General features: G+C 47.2%; 1 protein-coding gene across 1 annotated transcript in view; it reads left to right on the top strand.

Annotated features, from left to right (window-relative positions):
• The first annotated feature begins 2072 nt into the window (after positions 1-2072).
• Positions 2073-17776, top strand: part of LOC140731132 (tumor necrosis factor ligand superfamily member 6-like) — a 39432-nt gene continuing 23728 nt past the window's right edge. Inside the window, exon 1 of the mRNA XM_073052454.1 lies at positions 2073-2827. Within this exon, the coding sequence (XP_072908555.1) occupies positions 2675-2827 (153 nt within the window). The 5' untranslated portion in view covers positions 2073-2674. The remainder of the gene's footprint in view (positions 2828-17776) is intronic.

Below are 17776 nucleotides of genomic sequence, written 5' to 3'. Positions count from 1 at the left end.
CTCATCACCAAACACCAGTAAAACTTCCGATCTTGGGCTCCGTCTTGTGAAGCACTCCTTGTAATTGCATCTTCCCATCGGATCAAATCCCATTACCTTCTCTCCCGACCTTCTCCTCTCTGTACCTTCCACCAAGAAAACCACAAACCCCACCAGTGTCAGTCACAAATCTCTCTCCACCTAGTTTTCCAAAGAACTTTTCCCAATTCCACCATCCTGATTGGTTGACACAACATTCCTAAGTTGAACATCATAGCCTCTTATCTTTAGCCAAAACACAACCACTCCACGAGCAGGACACATTGCTTCTACAGAAGACTATTAAATGAAATGCCCTACAACATTAGCAGTAAAAATCTTAACCAAGGCATTACATACCAATAGTGTGAAAGGTCACCATGTGTAAGCAAAAAGGCTGAAGTTACGATTGGACCAGCCACCACAAATCAGAGGGCTGCAGGGGTAAGAGGACCCACCCCTGCTCCTGAGAAATTGTGGTGTATAAATGCTCAGAACGGCTTGGAGGAGCCCCATGCACCAGTGCACAATGATGATACTGAAGGCCGACTTTCCGTTTACAACAGCGATCAGCAGGAAGGTAGGCAGACAGTTGTGAGACCATTTGAGAACAGGGGCAATTATAAAGGGCCCTGATGAGGCTGTACCTAGAGTAGAGTGTAGGGTTCCTGACTGGGCTAAAAATTATGTATTTATCTTTAGGAGAGTGCAGTGAGGAAGGTTCATCATAAACACACAAGATTCTGCCGATGTTGGAAATCCAGAGCAACACACACAAAATGTTGGAGGAACTCAGGAGGTCAGGCAGCATCTATGGAAGTGAATAAACAGTAATTCAGGCTTCCTCCTTCATTTCTGGTCCTGATGAAGAGTCTTGGCCCAAAATATCTATTCCTCTCCATAGATGCTGTCTGGCTTGGTGGGTTCCTCCAGCATGTTGTGAAGGATTACCAACTTGGTTCCAGGGATGGGGGGAGGGACCAGGGAACATTAGCATATGTGAATGATTTCAGCAGACTGAGACTGTCTTCTCACGAATTTAAGGATATGTGATTGCATTGAAATTTACAATTGTACAGAGAGCAATCTTCCGCAGTTGAGGAGTCTGGCGTTAGGGAGAACAATTTCAAGATCAGGTCTGAGGCAAAGATAAGGAGAAATATCTTCACTTAGAGATGGCGAATGCTTGGAATCTTGATCTCAGGAGTCGTAGACTTCATTCTAAATAGAGATGGATGGAGTTTGGGAATTAAAGATGTCAGGGCAGATGCGGGAAAATGAGTTGAGGTAGATATTAAATCACTGCATACGCTGGAAATCCAGAGTTACTCAGAGAGTGCCGGAGGAACTCAGCAGGTCAGGCAAGATCTTTGGAGATGAAGAAACAGTCGAAGTTTCAGGCCAACACCGCTCTTCAGGACTGGAGAGGGAGAAGATGCCAGAATAAAGTGGTGGGGGAGGGGAAGAGGGTAGCTGGAAGGTGATACGTGAAGCCAGGTGGGTGGGAAAGATTAAGGGCTGGAGAAAAAAGAATCTGATAGGAGAGGAGAGAGGACAATAGGAGAAAGGGGAGGGAAATGGAACCCAGGGGGAAGTATTAGGTAGGTAAGAAGTAAAGGGTCAGAGTGGGGAACACAGGAAGAGGGGGAGGGATTTGTTTACCAGAATGAGAAATCAGTATTCATGCCATCAGGTTGGAGGCTGCCCAGATGGAATATAAGGTGTTACTCCTCCTCCCTAGGGGTGGCCTCATCTTGGCATAAGAGGTAGCCATGGATCAACAGGTCAGAATGGAAATGATAATTGAATAGTGATTGTTTGGTTGAAAGGTGGAACGGTCCTCTTCCTGTCCTTGAGTCTGTCTGAGTGAGATGAATTTGTACTCCCCGAACTAGATCAAGTTCAAGTTCAGCGTACACCTGTATACCACCACAGTGTTCCTCCAGACCAGGTGCACAACACATTTCACTCCACAAATAATAAGGTGTATTTATGACATACGTTAAAAAGTAAACAATATAACACTGCAGGCGCGTCATACGTGATGAGACCTGGGCGGTGGCGGGGAGAAGAAGCTGTTTCCCACTCTACGGTACCTTCTGCCTGCTGGTCAAAGAGATGCTGGACGGATGAAAGAGCTCATCGATAATGCTAAAGGTCCTGACTAACTTCCATGGCGAAGCGCGGGTTGTACACCGCGAGAACCGGAGATTTCCCCGCAAACCACAATTAACAACAATCGCTGAAATTTACACAATGCTTTGGCGATAAGGTGCAGGGAAGTCTGTCACTATAACCCGCACATCCTGCCCATGACACTACAGAGCGATTGTGAGCGCAGATAAAGTGCGTGAAGATGTTCGAGGGTTAAATAGGAGAAGGTAGCAGCCTCCCCCGGCGAAGCAATAATGTCAGCGATGTCGCTCGGGCAGGTTTACTCCCCGAGAAATCCCTGCCGGTAAGTCATCCCGCCGCCCCTGCCCATGAGCCGAATTTTCCGATGGCATTTACAGATGAAAGAAGAGGGAGGGAGGGGTGCAGAGGGGCAGGAAATAACCCCACGAACTACCAGATGTACCCAGGCTGATAGAGATAAGATGTGGGAGGTCACATATAAGCCTTGGCTGCGAAGTCCTATCACCGAAAGCGGCCGACAATGTGCTCCCGGGAAGACGCGATGCTGCCCGCGGCCAGAGAAGCCCCATGGGGCCCTCTACACAGGAACATCACCACAGTTAGCGTTCTCTCTCTGCTGCTGGGGCTGTTCTCCACCGCCATCTCCCTGGGAGCCCTGGTCGTTCACAAGACCGTGAGTACCGTCCTCTTTACTCGCTTCATGATCCCGCCGACTGCTCACACCTCTCCGGCTACTGGACCCGGTCTAACTACAGACCCGACCGGCCCACTGTAACCGCTGACCCGGACAGATCCGAGTCAAACATCGGACCCGTAGCAGCTGATCTGTTGTGACCACTGGAGCCGAGCTGATCCAATGTAACGCTGAGCCGGTCGGACCCGAGCTAGCTCAATGTAGTAGCTGACCCGGAATGAACAGGTGTAACTGCTGGCCCGGTACAAGCCTACCGCTGGCGCCTCGGGTCTCCCGGTCCTGCGGGGTTTTGCAGATGTTGCTTGAGCCAAATGTTTGGAGCCGAGCTAGCGGGATGCCGGGGTGTGAGGAGCGGGCCGGGTTACAGCGTGAGCTTTTGGTGGGGGCGATTACGGGAGGCGAGGGAGATGGGAAGGGGTTGGGGTGGGGGACGGCCCGGGATAGATCTGGTTTTTTCACTACCAGCCTCTTCATGCCTGTCACTTACCATGACTCGGACCCAGGATAAGACCCTGACCACTTTGATCATAGCCCACAGAAACTAAAAGATGTATGTATGACTCGCCTGCCAGTAGATGAGATAGATGCTGTCTGGCTGCTCCAGATGTGATACAAATGGTGCCTGTGTGACCCTGATGTGACAAGATGGTGATTATGTGGTCCAGATGTGATATAGGTAGTGTCTAGCTGGTCCAGATGTGATACAGATTGTGTCTGGCTGGCCCAGATGTGAACAAGCAGTGTCTGGCTCGTCCAGATGTGAGATAGGCAGTAACTCTCTGGTCCAGATGTGAGAGAAGTTGTGTCTGCCTGTCCCAGATGTGAGACAGGTGGTAACTGGCTGGTCCAGATGTGATATAGGAGCTGCCTGGTTTGTCCAGATGTGAGACAATTTGTGTCTGGTTGGTCCGGATATTGGACAGGTGGGGTCTGGCTGGTCCAGATCCAAGATGGGTGCTGTCTGGCTGGTACAGATGTGAGAATATGGTGTTTAGATGGTCCAGATGTGAGACAAGTGGAGTCTGCCTTGGCCAGATGTGTGACAGAATTGCCCTGCAGTTCTGATAGTGAAGTGGATTTTGAGGAAACCTTCAATATACTTTTCTGATATACTCATTTAAAACCTGTTACTGTGTGAGCCACATACCCCTATGGTTACTTCTACCTTAGTTTCACTAACGGGATTTTACATGTGATTGATTAATGACTATGCTGACTAATTTTAAGGTGTCAGAGATCACCTGTCCAACTGGTATACCATATTTTCATTCTTATGACCCAGGAAAGCTGCGATCATTAGCTGAACTAGTTAGATGACTCACTGTACAAATTGATAGTGTGGTTAAGAAGATGTACTATGTGTTGGCCTTTATTAGTCAGGGATTGAGTTCAAGAGCCGTGAGGTGATGTTGCAGCTCGATAAAAGCCTGGTTAGACCACACTTGGACTATCGTGTTCATTTCTGGTTGCTTCATTATAGGAAAGATGTAGGAGCTTGAGGGAGGGTACAGAGGAGGTTTACCAGGATGCTGCCTAGATTAGAGGGCTTGTCTTCTGAGGATAGGTTGAGGAGCTTTGGGGTGAAGGAAGATGAGAGGTGATTTGATAGAGGTGTACAAGATGATGAGTGGCATAGACAGAGTGGACAGCCAGAAACTTTTTCTCAGGGCAGAAATGACTACTACCAGAGGAGATTATGGTGACTGGAGGAAAGTATAGGGGGCATGTCAGAGGTATGCTTTTTTACACAGAGAGTGGTGGGTGTGTGGAATGCCCTGCTAGAAGTGGTGGTAGAGGCAGATACATAGGAGACATTTAAGAGACTCTTAGATAGGCACATAAACAATAGGGAAAATGGAAAGCTATGTGGAAGGGGAGGGTTCGATTGATCTTAGAGTAGGTTAAAAAGTCAGTACAACATCCTGGGTCAAAAGGCTTGTACTATGCTGTAATGGTCCGTGTTCTGTGTTATTCCATGTTGTTAAATAGCTGCAGTAACTTCAAATAACCTGCTCTATCTGTTTTCTTAATCTCTTAAGAGATGGCAGAGAGCTCAGTTGCAAATGAAACTGCAAGTTATGGTTAAGAACTCTGAAATAAACCTTAGTGTACTTTTAGAATGGAAAATGCCAACTAACCATTTCCCATTCTCTGCCCAGGGTGGAAGGTCACTAAGTAATCTGTTGTTTAATCAAGAATAATGTAGCCTAGGAGGGTTTAAAATTGCCCGGAACACCTAAACATTTTAAAACATCTCCTAGATGATAGCTTTCAGATAACAGGCACTCTTCAATGCTAGTTTAAGGCCAGAGGAATTCTTCCTTTAAGCCCACTCTATCTGGAGCATAGGCACCGACAGAAGCTCAACAGATTCTTCTGTCCTGGGTCAGGCCTTCACGTTGTTTCTAGGTGTAGTCTGACTCTGAACATCCTTCCTCTCCCAAGGATGAGATATCTGGAGCCCCTGTTGGTGCTTCTGTCACTCTGGGTTTTTACGGGATGAGGTTGCTAACCCCATCCCCAATCCTCTCCTTTCTCATCCAGGCTTGGAACCGTCCATGGCGGAGTTAAGAGGAATTCTGCTAACCAAATATTTCAACAAATTCCTGCACACTCTGCAGAATCCTCGTAGGTGTTGAACTTCTATACTTTGTTCTAAAATACCAAATATACATTATTTTAGCTTTTACGTGAAGTATTTCTTGCAAGAGAGATGATACAGATCTCAAAGTAATCCACATGCCGAGCTGCAACAGTTACATTTTGCATGGTTGCAAAGTGAAACTGTGACTCACCTTTCTCTGGAGTGTAACCAATAACTTGTTGCATGTGCTTCTCCTCAGCAAAATGCACCCTTGTACATCAGTGAAAGTGCCCAATGCAATGCCTCAATCTTCAATGAGGTGTCTGCACCGTACTGTTGGGGTGATTGTACTGAGAGGGGTGTTATACATTACCCTCCTGCAACCCCATAATGAAATGCCTGCACCGTACTGTTGGGGTGACTGTACTGAGGGTTGCATGTTAAGTTCCTGCAATCCCAGACTGTGGTTAACCTTCAGGTTATTGCTGTAATTCTAGTTAAACTCAAACTGAACTAGACTAAAACACACAGAGAAATGCTGGAGGAACTCAGCAGGTCAGGTAGCATCAACTGAGAGAAATAAAGAATTGCTGTATCTCAAAATATAAATAAATAAATATTTACCTTATCAATACTGCCCATAATTTTATATACCTCTTTCAAATCTCCCCTCATTGTCCTACACGCTTGGGAATAAAGTGCAAACCTATTCAGACTGTCTCTCCTTTTACAATTTTTCACCTCTATAATTACACTCAACTGAAAAACAAGTGATGGTGCGGAGACCCAGCTTCCCCATGAACAATTCCATTCACTTTGGTAAAGGAGTAAATAGGTGGAGGGGTTGGTAGTGCTGAGGAAGCAATGAGATTGCAGCAGGACTTAGACAAATTGGAAGAATGGGCAAAAGAGTGTCAGATGGAGTACAGTGTTGGGAAATGTATGGTAACGCAACTTGGTAAGGGGAACAATAGTGCAGACTATTATCTAAATGGGGAGAAAATTCAAACATCAGCGGTGCAGAGGGACTTGGGAGTCCTCATGCAAGACTCCCAGAAGGTTAATTCACAGGTCAACTCTCTGGTAAAGGAGATAAATGCAATTCTGGCATTTATTTCAAGGGGAATAGAATATAAAAAGTAAGTGATAATGCTGAGCCTTTATAAGACTCTAGTCAGACCACGCTTGGAGCATTGTCAACAGTTTTAGGCCCCGTATCTCAGAAAGGATGTGTTGTCACTGGAGAGAGTCCAGAGGAGGTTCACAAGGATGATTCTGGGAATTAAGTGTTTGGCAGCTTTGGGCCTGTTCTTACTGGAATTTAGAAGAATGTGGGGGGGATCTCAAAACCTACCAAATGTTGAAAGGACAAGATAAGGTGGATGTGGAGAGGTGTTTCCTCTGGTGGGGGTATCCAGAGCTAGAAGGCCCAGCCTCAGAATTGAGGGGTGACCTTTCAGAACAGAAGTAAGGAGCAAATTTTTTTAGCCAGAGAGTAGCAAATCTGTGGAATGCTCTGCCACAGACTGCGGTGGAGTCCAAGTCTGTGTATATTCAAACCGGAAGATGATAGCTTTCTGACTGGTTGGGGCATCAAAGGGTATGGTGAGACGGCAGGTGTATTGGGTCGAATGGGATCCAGGATTAGCCATGATGGGCTGAATGGAGGAATTCTGCTCCTATGTCTTATGGTCTTATTCTGTTTTCAGGACCTCTTCCCTTTTTCTACCTTTGTCAATACCAATATGTACCATGACTTCTAGCTGCTCACCCTCCCTTTTCAGGACCTTGTGGATGCGTTCAGAAACATCGTGAACCTTGGCACCTGGGAAGCAAGCTACCATCCTTTATTCTTTTTTAGAAGTGGCCGTAGGGGGGGTTGGAGTCTCCTGGAAATTCCACATCTGAAACCCAGAACAGAATACTGGCTCTCTAGAAATCCACCCCCCCCCCCATTCTCTCTAGATTTACTGTAAATTAAAAAAGGAAATAGAAATAACTAATGTACTTACCTACTTACCTCTCCCCTACTGGTCCTCATCTTTACCAGTCCTCATCTCTACCATTTCTCGCCGAAGCCAGTTGATTTCAGTTAGTTCTGGGATGAGAGTGGGTCAGTAGTGACAGAGCGCAATTCTGGCTTGAGAGTGAGTCAGGATGAATGTCTTTAGTCAGAGGGTGGTGAATCTGTGGAATTCATTGCTACAGGTGGCTGTGGAGGCCAAGTTATTGGGTATATTTAAGGCTGGGGTTGACAGGTTCTTGATCAATCAGGGCATGAAAGGTTCTGGGAGAAGGCAGGAAAATGAGGTTGAGAGGGGAAATGGATCAGTCAGGTTGAAATGACAGAGCAGGCTTGATCGGCCAGATCAGAGATCCAAAGTGTGAGATCTCTGGGATGGGAGTGAGTCAGCAGTGACTAAGCTCAGTTCTGGGATGTGAGAACTGAGGATGAGAGTGAATCGGTAGTGACTCACTCACATTCTCCAAATGAGTATATAAGGTATTGACTGGCAGCCGTTTGATGTTTTGAGTAGCAGCCAATCAGATATCCAAAGCATAAGGAAACATAGCTGACTTAGGTTTCCTACTTGAGTGCATACGGCATTAACACGCAGCAGTTTGGTGTTTTGAGCAGCAGCTAATCGGAGATCCGAAGTGTGAGAAAATGCAGCTAACTCAGGTTTGCCAATTGAGTACATAAAGCAGCAACTCATGGCAGTTTGGTGTTCTGAGAATCAGCCAATCGGCAATCAGGATTCACTGGAAAGAACAAATTAAAATAAGGCAGGGGCAAGTGTAGTGGCCATTGTTGGAGCAGACATCATTGCAGTGGATACTGCTAGAGTGGGGTTTTTGAGGCATCAGTAAGGAGAGCTTGAGTGAGAGAAAATTAAAAGCTGCAGGTAGATTTCCTGTCAGTTTATTGATTGTTTATCCTTCCTTATATTTGCTCAGTTGGAACAATAGAGATGCCAGGCAGGGTAGCGGAAGGTCCTCTTACAGGATGTGGGAAGGCAGGGAGACCACCAGTGTCCCTGATGACCACACCTGTGAGAAGTGCATCCAGCTACAGCTTCTGTGTTAAGCAGAGGAGCTGGAACTGAATGAACTCTGGCTCATTCAGGAGGCTCAGGGTGTGATAACTAGGACATATAGAGAGGTAGTTACACCCAAGGTGCAGGACACAGGAAACTGGGTGACAGTCAGGAAGGGAAAGGTGTTAAACAGCCAGTGCTGAGTACCCCTGTGGCCATGTCCCCCAAAAATAGCTATCCCACTTTGAATACTGTTGGGGGGACGATAACTCGCAGAGAAAAGTCACTGTGGTCAGGTTTATGGCACTAAGTATAGCTCTGCAGCACAGAAAGCAGGGGGGAGAAGAGCCGAGCTGTGGTGATAGGAGATTTGTTAGCTTAAGGTTCTGTGGCAGAGAGCGAGATTCCCAAATGGTATGTTAGTTCCCGGGTGTCATCTTGGACCGGGTCTTCAGCATTCTGAAATGGGAGGGTGAGCAGCCAGAGGTGTTGGTTCATATAGATACCAATGCCATAGGTAGGGCGAGGGACGAGGTTCTGCACAGGAGGTTCAGGGAGTTAGGTGCTAAGTTGAAGGACAGGACCTCCAGGGTTGTGATCTCAGGATTGTGACTGGTGCCACGTGCTAGTGAGGCCAGAGGAAGGAAGATGATACAGTTTAACACGTGGCTAAGGAGTTGGTGCAGGCAAGAGGGCATCAGACTTTTGGAAAGATGGGACCTGTACTAAAGAGATGGGTTTTCACCTGAACTGGAGGGGACTAATATCCTAGTGGGAAGGTTTGCTAGTGGGGTGGGGGTTTAAATTAGAAGTGTGTGTGTGTGTGTGTGTGTGTGTGTGTGTGTGTGTGTGTGTGTGTGTGTGTGTGTGTGTGTGTGTGTGTGTGTGTGTGTGTGTGTGTGTGTGTGTGTGTGTGTGTGTGTATCTGTGTCTAGTGCAGTAGTGTAATGGTGCTTGTAGTTAGTGCACGCTGCATGCTGTGTGCCGCATAGTGCCCTCTGCTTGCTACTCTCTGCTTACAGCTATTGCCGCTGGCTCGCCTTCTCAACAGAGGGTGAAAAGAGGAGCTGAGTGTGTAAGCCTCCTCCTGTCAGTACAGAGCCTCTCCACCACCAAGACTCCTGCAGTGCCTCGTCGGGGCCACACGCGGAAACTGGGTATCTTACGGTCCCAGGCTAAACTACAGGGGATCTCGGAGCAGCAGTGGGCCCCAGAGACGTGGTGTGCAGGCCCACCACTGTGTGAATACGCCCTGGTGCCCGTCAACCACTGTCCCAGCCCCACTGCCTTGTGGGAAGTCTGTTGAGACAAGGCTAAGGAAGCACACCCTGACAGAAAAGCAATGCGCTGGCGGTGTGCAAGAGGCGGGCCTTTACAGACCAAGGACCCGGCAGCATCCTGCAGCCAAGATGTTCACCCTTGCCACCGGGATTTACCTCATCATGGTGAAGATAGTGCTACTGGGGATGGCGGACTCCCTGTGGCACTTTAATATCTTTCTTGCGCTGGTCTCCACCTCTGACCACGGTGCACAATACCTGGATCTTACCTATGGTTGAAGTCTGACGGCGATGGGGCATCTGGCAACGGGAGCAGGTACGAATGGACTGGGAGCTCCTAGTCAGAACCCTGAACGACAGCGGCACAGGGTATTTGGTTGCTAGCAGCTGGGACTGAGTGGCATCTGTTTTCGGCAGACCCCTGTGCGACTGAGCAGCCCTATTTAGGGACCACACTGCTCACCCAATTGGGGAAGGGCCTAGAAAAGGTGGCCTAAAAATCGCCCATTCAATCACTCACCTGGATAGGTTACCGCGCCTATCGAGCTATTCCACTACTGCGGTTAAAATAAGAAACAATACAACCTAAAACTGGCAACATGGAATGTAAGGACTCTCCTAGACATGTATGGCATCTCTGACAGACCTCACTGGAGAACAGCCTTGATCACTGCTGAGCTGAGGCGCTACAACATCGACATTGCTGCCCTGAGTGAGATCAGGCTCCTGGATGAAGGCTCTTTAACCGAGGAAGGGATGGGTTACACCTTCTTCTGGAAAGATTTCCCCCCAGGTGGACAACATCTCCACGGAGTAGGATTAGCTATCAAGAACACCTTTCTAACAAGACTCACAGAAGCACCTTCTGGCATTAGTGAAAGACTAATGACCCTCCGTATCCCCCGGCAAAGAAACGTTATGCCGCGGTTCTCAGTGCCTATACACCAACTTGCCATCTGAGAATGAGGCCAAGGAATGCTTTTATCATACATTGGATGAAGCTCTTTGCCAGATCCCTAAGAATGATAAGATCCTTTTGCTTGGGGACTTCAATGCTAGAGTGGGACAGAACAACAGGATATGGAGTGGAGTGCCAGGGAGGCATGGTATTGGCAAGGTCAGTGCAAACGGCATGAGGCTGCTTACTCTTTGCTCTGAGCATAACCTTACCATAACCAACACCATCTTCCAGCAGAAGGCAAAATATAAGAACTCATGGATGCAACCTCGCTCTAAACATTGGCACATGATCGACCTCATCATTGTGAGACGTAGTGACATCAAGGATGTTCTCATCACCCGTGCCATGAGAGGTGCAGAGTGCTGGACTGACCACCGTTTGATTGTGGCCAAGCTCCGTATGAAAGTGTGTCCCCCCTTGCGGCTGCAAAAACCCAATAAAAAGTGACTAAATTGCAACCGCCTGAGAAACACAGAAGCAAGAAGTGAGTTTTGACACATTACAGCTGAGAAACTAAGGGAGCTGGAACCTTGTCTGAGTTCAGAAAATACCATGGAACAACAGTGGACCTATATCAGCTCTGCGCTCCATGAGGCAGCAGCCCAATCCATTGGCCATAAGAGCAGAAACCACCAAGACTGGTTTGACGATAACTCAGATACCATCCACAATTTGCTTAAATGCACAAAGCACACCGGGCAACTTTAGATAACCCTTCATCCACCAGCATCAGGCAGCATTGGCAGGCAGCTCGGAGGAAAGAGTAAAAAGCAATATGGGCCATACAAAATGAGTGGTGGGCTGAAAAGGCACATGAAATCCAGTCCTTTGCCGATAATAATGACATGCATAGTTTTTACAATACTGTCAAAACTACCTACGGCCTAATAAATCTATGTGTTACTCCCCTGAAAACAACAGATGGACTAACACTTCTGACGAATCAGAATACCATTCTGCTGAGGTGGGCTGAGCATTTTAACACCCTGCTTAATCAGGATTCTGACGCAGACCCCACCATCCTGGACGAACTGCCTGAACTTCCTCCTATCCACGATCTCAGTCTACCACCAACCTTCCAGGAGGTTCCATCAGTTGTCCATTCCCTTAAGAACAACAAGTCCCCTGGCACTGACAATATCCCTGCTGAGTTACTGAAGAACAGAGGGTACATGTGTATGCACACCCTCCACCAGTACATCACCAAGGCCTGGATTGACGAGAACATCCCACAGCAATGGAGAAATGCAAACATCGTTGTCATTTATAAGAACAAGGGTGACAAGGCCATCTGCGGCAATAGTAGGAGCATATCACTCCTTTCTGTTGCTGGGAAGGTCCTGGCTAAGGTGATGCTTCAGAGGCTCATCAGCAACATCACCGAGTCCCAATAAATTTGTTAACATCCTCTGCCAGTTCCATGATGGGACGACTGCTCGGGTGACCATAGAAGGACAAGAGTCCGAGCCCTTCCTTGTATGCACAGGGGTGAGGCAGGGGTGTGTGCTAGCACCAGTGCTCTTTAACATCTTCCTCTTGTGAGTTGCCAAGCTTCTCCACAACGAGATTGAGGATAGCAGCGGTGTGGCCGTATACGTCAGATTAGATGGCAACCTCTTTGACATCAGGAGGCTCCACGCAACCACCAAACTCTGTAGAGAACGGGTGCTGGAGCTGCAGTCTGCAGATGTCTGTGCTCCTGTGGCCCATACTCTGGAGGATCTTCAGACTGGCCTTGCTGTGGCGGTGAGAGCGTACAGCAGGATGGGGCTGACTGTCAATACCATCAAGACAGAAGTGGTTTGCCAATGGAGTACCAGTGTCCCACCCACCCTACCTGCCGTCACTGTTGGTGATGAAAAGCTGTCAGTAGTGCCATCTTTCAAATATCTGGGGAGCATTCTCTCTGAGGATAGCGGCATTGGCAACGATATCCAGAGCCGCATTAAACAGGCATCAGCTGCCTTTGGGAGACTTCGGCGTAGAGTCTTTCAGAACAGGAGCCTTCGTCCCTCCACAAAGGTCGCTGTATCCACCCTCCTTTATAGCTGTGAAACTTTGGTAACCTACAGCCGTCACATCAAGTCCTTGGAGCGCTTCCACATAAGCTGCCTTCAGCACATCCTGGGAATTACTTGGCGGGAGTGGGTGCCTCACACTGAAATACTAGTAAAGACCAACTGCAGAGGTATTGAGGCCACGATCACCCAGCGTCAGCTGCAGTGGCTGGGGCACGTGATAAGGATGCCCCCATGTCGGCTACCCCGCAGAGTGTTATACGGCCAGCTACATCATGGTCAACGATCAGCTGGAGGGCCGAAGAAATGCTATAAGGATCAGATGAAGAATGCTTTAAGGAAGTGCAAGATCAGACCTGAGGACCTGGAAGATGTTGCTGCTGACCGTATCACTTGGCAACAGCTGTGTAGGGATGGGGTTCGTATTCTGGAGATGGAAAGAACAACCATAAGACTGCAGAAGAGAGCCAGGAGAAATGCAGCCATGGTTGCCAACACTACCACCACTACCACATATACATGTCCCTCCTGCAATAGAGTTTGTGGGTCCAGGATAGGACTGTATAGTCATCAAAGATCTCACCGTTAAAGGAGTGGACATCGTCATCGGATTCCGATGGACAACCAGAGAGAGAGAGAGAGAGAGTGTGTGTGTGTGTAGGTGTGTAGGTGTGTGTGTGTGTGTGTGTGTGGGTGGGTGGTTGTGTGTGTGTGTGTGTGTGCGTGCGTGTGTGTGTATGTGTGTGTGTGTGTGTGTGTGGGTGGTTGTGTGTGCGTGTGTGTGTGTGTGCGTGCGTGCGTGTGCGTGTGTGTGTGTGTGTGTGCGTGCGTGCGTGTGTGTGTGTGTGTGTGTGTGTGCGTGCGTGCGTGCGTGCGTGCGTGTGTGTGTGAGTGCGTGTGTGTGTGTGTGTGTGTGTGTGTGTGTGTGTGTGCGTGCGTGCGTGTGTGCGTGTGTGTGTTTGTGGGTGTGTGTGCGTGTGTGTGTGTGCGTGCGTGAGTGTGTGTGTGTGTGTGTGTGTGTGTGTGCGTGCGTGCGTGTGTGCGTGCGTGCGTGAGTGTGTGTGTGTGTGTGTGTGTGTGTGTGTGTGTGCGTGCGTACATGTGCTGAGGACAGCTGAATTCCTGGGTGGGTGTGTTTGTTATCTGTGTGCCTGGAAGTGACTGATGAGTCCAACCTGGGCTAGGAAGTACCTCCTACACGTGGGGTAAGTGTGTGAAGTTTTGTTGTTGAGGTGCCTACTCCTTGTTCTTTCTACTGTTGTTTCTTGTGTGTAAAAAAAGAATGCAGGAAGTAGCATAGGAAAGGCAGATGAGCTCAGGGCTCAGGCAGGTGAGATCAACAGCTGGAATTATGGTGTTGTAGTCATTAGTGAGACTTGGTTTCAGAAAGAGCCGGAATGGCAGCTCAGTATTCCGGGGTTCCGTTGTGTTAGACGTGACAGAGCAGGAGGGATTAAAGGAGTAGTGGTGGTGTTACTAGTCAGGGAAATGTCATGGCAGTACTCTTTCGGGACAGACTGGAGAAGATGTCTAGTGAGTATTTATGGGTGGAACTGAGTAATAAGGGATCCCAGTGCATGTCGATGAGGGTAAGCAGTTTAAATGATTCAGCAAGATCTAAATGTACCAAAGGGCCTGGTTCTGTGCTGTAGTGTTCTATGACTCTGTGAGCTCACAGGGGCCATGTGGATTGGAGTCCTGATGCTCCAGAAAGTGAATTCCACACTCTGGGTGGTGGCAGGGCCGTTGTCCATAAGATCAAAAGACATAGGAGTAGAATTAGGCCATTCAGCCCATCGAGTCTGCTTCACCATTCCACCTTGGCTGATCCCAGATCTCACTCAACCCCACACACCTGCCTTCTCGCTGTATCCGATCAGGAAACTATCAACTTCTACCTTGAATATGCCCACAGACTTGGCCTCTACTGCAGTCTGTGGCACAGCATTCCACAGATTCACTACTCTCAGGCTAAAAAACATCCTTCTTACTTCTGTTCTAAACGGTTGCCCCTCAATTCTGAGGCTGTGCCCTCTAGTTCTGTATGCCCTCACCATAGTAAACATCCTATCCCTATCCACCCTAACTAAATGAGATCCCGCTGCATTCTTCTAAATTCCAGTGTGTACAGGCCCAAAGCTGCCAAATGGTCCTCATATGTTAACCCCTTCATTCCCAGAATCATCCTCATGAACCTCCTCTGGACTCTCTCCAATGACAACACATCCTTTCTGAGATAAGGGGAACAAAACTGTTGACAATATTCCAAGTGCAGCCTGACTGGTGTCTTATAAAGTCTCAGCAATAACTCCTTCCTTTTCTATTCTATTCCCCTTGAAACTAATGCCAACATTGAATTTGCCTTCTTTACCACAGGCTCAAACTGTGATTAAACTTCTGGGAGTCTTTTATGAGGACTCCCAAGTCCTGTTGCACCTCTGATGTTTGAATTTTCTCCCCATTTAGATAATAGTCTGTACTATTGTTCCTTTTACCAAAATGCGTTATCATACGTTTTCCAGCACTGTATTCCATCTGTCTTTTTTTGCCAATGCTTTCAATGTGTCTAAGTCCTGCTGCAATCGCATTGCCTCCGCAACACTACCTACCCCTCCACATATCTTTGTATCATCTGCAAACTTTGCCACAAAGTCATCAGTTTTATTATCTAAGTTATTGACAAACAATATGAAAAGTAGCGGTCTCAATACTGACCCCTGGGGAACACCACTAGTCTCCGGCAGCCAACCAGAAAAGGCCCCATTTATTCCCACTCGCTGCCTCCTGCCTGCCTGTCATTCTTCTATCCATGCCAGAATCTTTCCTGTAAAACCATCGGATTTTATCTTGTTGCCACTGACACTCACATCCTGATCTAACAAGGAGGGTTCAGACTCCATTTCCTTGAGTAATAAACCCTCTCTGCAGCTCACACAAAATGCTGGAGGAACTCAGCAAGCCAGGCAGCATCTATGGAAAAGAGTGAACAATTGACGTTTCAGACTGAGACCCTTCATCACGACTTCATCTGTCTGCAGCTGCTCACATTGCTGCATAGCTCAGTGTTAGGTAAGCCTGTCAGTTGTTCACAATTTGGAGACCCATATGGTCCTCCGTTGGTCGCTGTTGATCATAGATGTTGCCTCCTAGCTGTCAAAGCTGATGAATCCAAAGGAATGACAGAGACATAAGAACATAAGAAATAAGAGCAAGAGTAGGTCATCCGGCCCATCAAGCCTGCCCCTCCATTGGCTGATCTGGCCATGGACTCAACTTCATCTGCCTGCCTTTTCCCCATAACCTTTAATTCCCCAACTACTCAAAAATCTATCCAACATTGTCTTAAATATTTTTACTGAGGTGGCCTCCACTGTTTCATTGGACAGAGAATTCCACAGATTCACCACTCTCTGAGAGAAGCAGTTCCTTCTCACCTCTATCCTAAACCTACTCCCCCGAGTCTTGAGGCTATGTCCCCTAGTTCTACTCACCTACCAGTGGAAACAACTTTCCTGCCTCGATCTTACCTATCCCTTTCATAGTTATAGATGTTTCAACAAGATCTCCTCTCATTCTTCTGAATTCCAGTGAGTATAGTCCCAGGCAACTCACCCTTATCAAACACCTTCTGGAAATTCAAGTAAATAACGTCCATCTGTTCCCCTCTATCCACTGCACTCATTATGTCCTCAAAGAACTCCAGAGAGTTTGTCAAACAGAACCCACTGTTGCTGAATCCATGCTGCATCTGCCTGATGGATCCATTTCTTTCCAGATGCCTCACTATTTCTTCCTTAATGATAGCTTCAAGCATTTTCCCAACTGCAGATATTAAGCTAACTGACCTACAGTTAACTGCCTTTTGCCTACATCTGAACTGTGGCATGACTTTTGCCGTCTTCCAATCCGCCAGGACCCACCCAGAGTCCAGATAATTTTGTTAAATCATTACTAAAGCCTCTACTATAACATCTGCCGTTTCTTTCAGTACTCTGGGATACATTCCATCAGGACCAGGGGACTTACCAACAACCTTCAGGCCCACAAGTTTGTTCAGCACTACCTCTTTAGTGATAGCTATTGTATCAAGGTCCTCACCTCCTATTGCATCCATAACATCTCTCTTTGGCATATTAGATGTGTCTTCATCATGAAGACCGACACAAAATAGTCATTCAAAACCTCCGCCATTTCTTCATCACCCAATATCAATTCCCCCTTCTCGTCCTCCAAGGGACCTACATTCACTTTAGCCACTCTTTTTTGCTTTATATAATTATTTAAGAAATACTATCCCAGTTTCCCACTACTCTTGGCAACTTCGTATGCACAAGATTTTAGTTTGTTGCATTCTTTTATTTCCTTAGTTATCCAAGGCTGGCTCTCCCCACCCGTAGAAACATAGAACCACAGAACATTACAGCACAGAAACAGACCCTTCGGCCCCTCATGGCTGTGCCGAACCATTTTTCTGCCTAGTCCCACTGACCTGCACCTGGACCATATCCCTCCAGACCCCTCTCATCCATGTACCTGTTCAAGTTTTTCTTAAATATTTAAATTCTTTCAAAATTTTTCCTTTGAATGCCTCACTTACCAATCACATCCTTGCCAGAGAACAACCTGTCCCAATCCACACTTTTTAGATCCTTTCTCATTTCTTCAAATTTAGCCTTTTTCCAGTTTAGAACCTCAACCCGAGGACCAAATCTAACTTTATCCATGATCAAGTTGAAACTAATGGTGTTATGATCACTGGAACCAGTGTTCCCCTACACACACTTCCGTCACCTGTCCTAACTTGTTTCCTAATAGGAGATCTAATATTGCATCCTCTCAGGTTGGTACCTCTAAATATTGATTTAGAAAACTTTCCTGAACATATTTTACAAACTTTAACCCGTCTAGACCTTTAACAGTATGGGAGTCCCAATCAATATGTGGAAAATTAAAATCCCCTACTATCACAACTTTATGTTTCCTGCAGTTGTCTGTTATCTCTCTGCAGATTTGTTCCTCCAATTCTCGCTGACTATTGGGTGGTCTA

The sequence above is a fragment of the Hemitrygon akajei genome, chromosome 7, assembly GCF_048418815.1.
Source record: "Hemitrygon akajei chromosome 7, sHemAka1.3, whole genome shotgun sequence".
Lineage (NCBI taxonomy): Eukaryota > Metazoa > Chordata > Chondrichthyes > Myliobatiformes > Dasyatidae > Hemitrygon > Hemitrygon akajei.
The sequence above is the reverse complement of the archived record's forward strand: the minus strand, read 5'-3'. Positions and strand labels throughout refer to the sequence as shown.